The 4,440-nt window shown below is 32.6% G+C and overlaps 1 protein-coding gene across 1 annotated transcript; it reads left to right on the top strand.

Moving 5' to 3' along the window:
* Positions 1-999: 999 nt before the first annotated feature.
* LOC116348471 (ribonuclease Z, mitochondrial-like) lies at positions 1,000-4,102 on the top strand. Its single transcript, XM_031779493.1, has 6 exons — positions 1,000-1,294; positions 1,392-1,593; positions 1,651-1,728; positions 2,564-2,878; positions 2,952-3,255; positions 3,316-4,102. Exons 1-6 carry the CDS (start codon positions 1,000-1,002, stop codon positions 3,868-3,870), a joined length of 1,749 nt encoding a protein of 582 aa, XP_031635353.1. The 3' UTR covers positions 3,871-4,102.
* The last annotated feature ends 338 nt before the right edge of the window (positions 4,103-4,440 follow it).

Genomic DNA, 4,440 nt, shown 5'->3' with positions numbered 1-4,440 from the left:
GAGGTGAAAGTTCCTTTGCATATTACATTTTACGTAGAACCCAAGTCAGTATAATACACTTTTCGAAGAGTGTACACACTCTTCTCACACTCTTCGTATAGTTTTATTCGACTTCCTTCTCACACTCTTCTCATATAATAAATTTTTCCACAGATGGATAGTTTTTGATTTTGTTTACTTTTGACATTTTGAAAAAAATGAACGTATACAAAAAAAAAATGAATTTGCTGTTGCAACAGCAATTGTTGTTCTGTTGTATTTTGACACAACTGACGAATGCTATAAACGTCAAAAACGTTCAAATATCAAAATACAAACATTACTTTCACTGGAATGAGAAGAGTGTGAGAAGAGTGTGAGAAGAGTGTGAGAAGGGAGTCGAATAAAACTATACGAAGAGTGTGAGAAGAGCGTGTACACTCTTCGAAAAGTGTATTATACTGACTTGGGAAGCATAAAAAGTATATCAAACCAAAGCCGGTACCAAAAATATAGGCAGAAGATGCTTACCTGAAAGTGATTGGATCAGGTTCCCCTGATCAACCGGCCTCAGTAGTTCTCAAAACAACAACTAAATCCTATCTCTTTAATTGTGGTGAAGGAATAAAAGCCTTGGCAAAAAATGTCAAAGTATCATTAAAAAATATTAATCATATATCACGGGGGACGGCAGTCCCCCAAGTGACGCAATACGCATTATCACAATGAAATTTTCATTTTTAATTTTCTAAGAATGAGAGAGGCAACGCAATATAAAAAATTGTTTGTGTATTTGATTGCAAGCGTCACTGAAAATTTATATCAGATCATTTTCAGATTTGATGTGCAGTATTGCGTCACAGTGAGAACTTCCAAAGAAGTGTTTTTTACTTATTTTTTACACAATCAAAATGGAATTGTATTGGCGGTATGATATGTGTATTTTTTGAAACAGTTGGCAGCTATGGTTATCTACCTTCAATCCATGGACCAAATGATTTAGAAAATATCTTCAGAAGGATGTCACTTCTATCATTCGTTGGTGGTATTTTCAAGAATCGTTTTACACCAGAAACATATAAGTCATGCGAACCATTTGAAGATAATGATTTAATTATTGAACCGATTCAATTGAAACATTTGAACGAAACTGCCTTCATTTATTTATGCACATTAAAAGCATTCAAAGGAACATTTTCGCTGAGCAAATTGGCGTTGAAAAATGTTCCACCACATTTAACAAAAAAATTACTACGCGGAGAAGATGTCACTCTGAACGATGGTACTATTGTAACAGCAAATGAGGTGTCCAGAAGTTCATTTTATTGGTGAGTTTTACAAGAGCTGAATATAGCATGCGACGTTGGTTGATGTACTCATATATTCTTTGCTTGTTCTTTCTTCCTTTTTAGTTGTTGATGTACCACATAAAGGTTATCTTAAAGATTTGAAAACGAATATCAAATTGAAAAGCTTATTACACGAATCAAAATTACCAAATGTTGAGCTTATTATCCATTTTACACCAAAAGATGTGTTTGAAACATCACGCTATCAATATTTCATCAAATCCATTAATCCGAAAAGGAACATGATCTTAAACGATATGAACACGTAAGCATAATGATTAATGTAATTTTCTTGGGACTAAAAAGAATATTTTAATTTCAGACATTCTTGCATGGAAAGTGTATACAAATTACAGGAAAAGCTACATACGATCGATTCAAAAATTCATCCTTTGCTAAGGTTTGTGACATTTAATTTTGAATATTTGATACAAAGTACAGTTGGGACTAATAACATCAGACTAGTAAGATAGTTATTACTTATTACTAATAATTTCTAATAACTGGTAATAAGATGTCATCTTATTAGTGTAATAAGTATAGTTATTAGAATGTTACTAGTCAGAAGACTAATAAGATGCATGTATCTTATTAGTATAGTTATTAGTATAGTTTCTCATCAGTATGTTTCGATTGGTGTTACTAGAAGCAAATACTACTGAAACACGAAAAACAGCAGTAAGGCAGTCAAAATCACAAAAAAACTTCCGGTCGATTTTTCTCGCATTTCCAATGGGTTTTCTGGTTTCTAGAACTTCCAAAATGTAATTCCATATACATATATTATTCGAGTAATCAGCCAAATTCCACCGGATTTTGATTTTAGGCCAAAAAGTAGTTGGCTGTATGGTGTTCACTTTGTGAACACAAATTTGCTTATTTTTGCCGATTTCCCATTGGAAATTCGAGAAAAATCGACCGGGAGTTTTTTTGTGATTTTGACTGCCTTACTGCTGTTTTTCGTGTTTCAGTACTATTTGCTTCTAGTAACACCAATCGAAATATACTGGTGAGAAACTATACTAATAACTATAGTAATAAGATACATGCATCTTATTAGTCTTCTGACTAGTAACATTCTAATAACTAATAGTTATTACTATACTTATTAGTGCAAAAAAGTAATAAGTAATAATATAGTTTGATCTTATTAGAATGATAAGATAATAAGATGAGTAATAAGATACCGAAAATGCCCAACTGTAATACAAAGTAACTATTGAAAATAATTTTAGCACGCAACTGGATACGAGCCACAAAATATTTGACCCATATGATAGTATGAGCGAACGAACATCAACATTTTACACTAAATATATATTTCGCAAAATACCAGATGATCATTTTTTGAGAGATGTTGGTGAGGAAACGGAATCGTTTCTAATAAATGACGATTCCGGTGCAAAACCGGAAAAACAGTTTCATTTGTGCACACAAAATGTTCCATCAAAGCTTGAAAATGAACAATTTCCGAGAATCTTATTTTTGGGCACGGGTGCATCCGATTCACATTCCTTGCGTGGTCAATCTGCAATTTTAGTTCATTTATCGTAAGTGAATTTTAAATAATTTTTCATCCAAATGAAATAGAAATTAAATTTGTACTTTGGTTCATTAAATTAGGAATACCGACGCATTTCTACTAGATTGTGGCTCTGGAACGTGTTCTCAAATCAATCGATTTTATGGCAAAGAAGCGCCAGAAATATATCGGCGTTTAAAAGGTGTTTATATATCACATATGCATTTAGATCATCACATTGGAATGCCAGAAGTATTTCGATATCGGTTGCGATATTTACCAGCTGACCGTGAACCATTACGGATATTCTGTCCGGTGGAGGATTTTAAATCGTGGATTTTATTTTATTCCAAGAACGTTGAATCCATAAACCACGATATGAAACTTATCGATAACGATGTCTTGGTAAGACTGAATTCTTGTTCTTTGTTTCCACAGTTTATTGATAATATTATTATTTTGCAGTTGTATGATAAATTAAACTTTCATGAAAAAGTGTACCTGAACATTGATTCGCTTAAAACGTGTGCAGTTAATCATTTTAAAAAATCATACGCTTTAACGATGAATTTTTCATACCGTAATGGAGATAACGTGGGAACATTTCGGCTTGCGTACAGCGGTGACACAGGCCCGTCTGATGATTTTGTGAAATTGGGACATAAAGCTGATCTTTTAATACATGAGGCAACTTTTCAAGACGCATTAACAGACGTTGCTGATAAATTTAGACATTCCACCATGTCTATGGCACTTGAGCAAAGCAGACGAATGGAGGCTAAACACACGATACTGACACATTTTGGCAGTAGATATCATATTTTACCATATATTGAAAATATCGATGAAAATACGGGCATTGCATTTGACTATATGGAAATTACACCGGACGATTTGCCCAGACTTGGCTCTTTGATCGCACAATATCAAAATGCTTTTCCAGGAGCTTTGAAACGCCTTGAACAGAAAACCAAAAATTATCTATTTCAACGTGGTTTGGATACACCGATAAATGAATGATATGACGTTAAGTAAATGTTTAAAATGTAGGAAAAAAAAATTGTAAAAAATATAAAGCTCAAACATTGAGCTTAATAAATGAGTAAAATTCCAAAGATGGAAAATAATTGTTTATTCAACAACACGTTAGCTTTAGAAATTCAGTTTAAAATTGATTTTTTTCAAAAGAGTGAGGTTATAACATTGATTTGACATTTACCATTCGAATGACACTCCAGTTAGTAAATAAAAACTTCAAAACATTGTATATAGTGTGCAATGAACACAGTGCATAATAAATGCGTCAAATTAAAAAAAAAAAAAAAAACATTTTGTTGTGTATTGTGTGCATTACGTGATTGATGTTGATTTTGTGGTGCTTAAGTAATTTATGAGTGATGAAAATAGGATTTATCTATACTTTTACCATATTGAAGGCAAAAATAGCATAATTTGGTACTGAACAGCTGATTCGATATTAATTTATTTATTTATTTATTCACCGTCTCATCACAGACTGAATTTATCACAAAATTTGTACAATATCATTCACAATGAAACACCACCCGATCGTATACCCAGCTACCAGCC

The sequence above is a fragment of the Contarinia nasturtii genome, unplaced genomic scaffold (assembly GCF_009176525.2).
Source record: "Contarinia nasturtii isolate CC-2019 unplaced genomic scaffold, AAFC_CNas_1.1 Cnas_scaffold_2462, whole genome shotgun sequence".
NCBI classification, from domain to species: domain Eukaryota; kingdom Metazoa; phylum Arthropoda; class Insecta; order Diptera; family Cecidomyiidae; genus Contarinia; species Contarinia nasturtii.
This window is presented reverse-complemented; position numbering and strand designations above follow the sequence as displayed.

What these genes read in the sequence shown, in the direction of transcription:
- LOC116348471 (XM_031779493.1), top strand. Translation starts at nt 1,000, where the DNA reads ATGTCACTTCTATCATTCGTTGGTGGTATTTTCAAGAATCGTTTTACA. An exon ending in ATCTTAAACGATATGAACAC is followed by an intron (nt 1,594 to 1,650) that starts GTAAGCATAATG and finishes TTTTAATTTCAG; the next exon opens with ACATTCTTGCATGGAAAGTG. An exon ending in AAAATTCATCCTTTGCTAAG is followed by an intron (nt 1,729 to 2,563) that starts GTTTGTGACATT and finishes AAATAATTTTAG; the next exon opens with CACGCAACTGGATACGAGCC.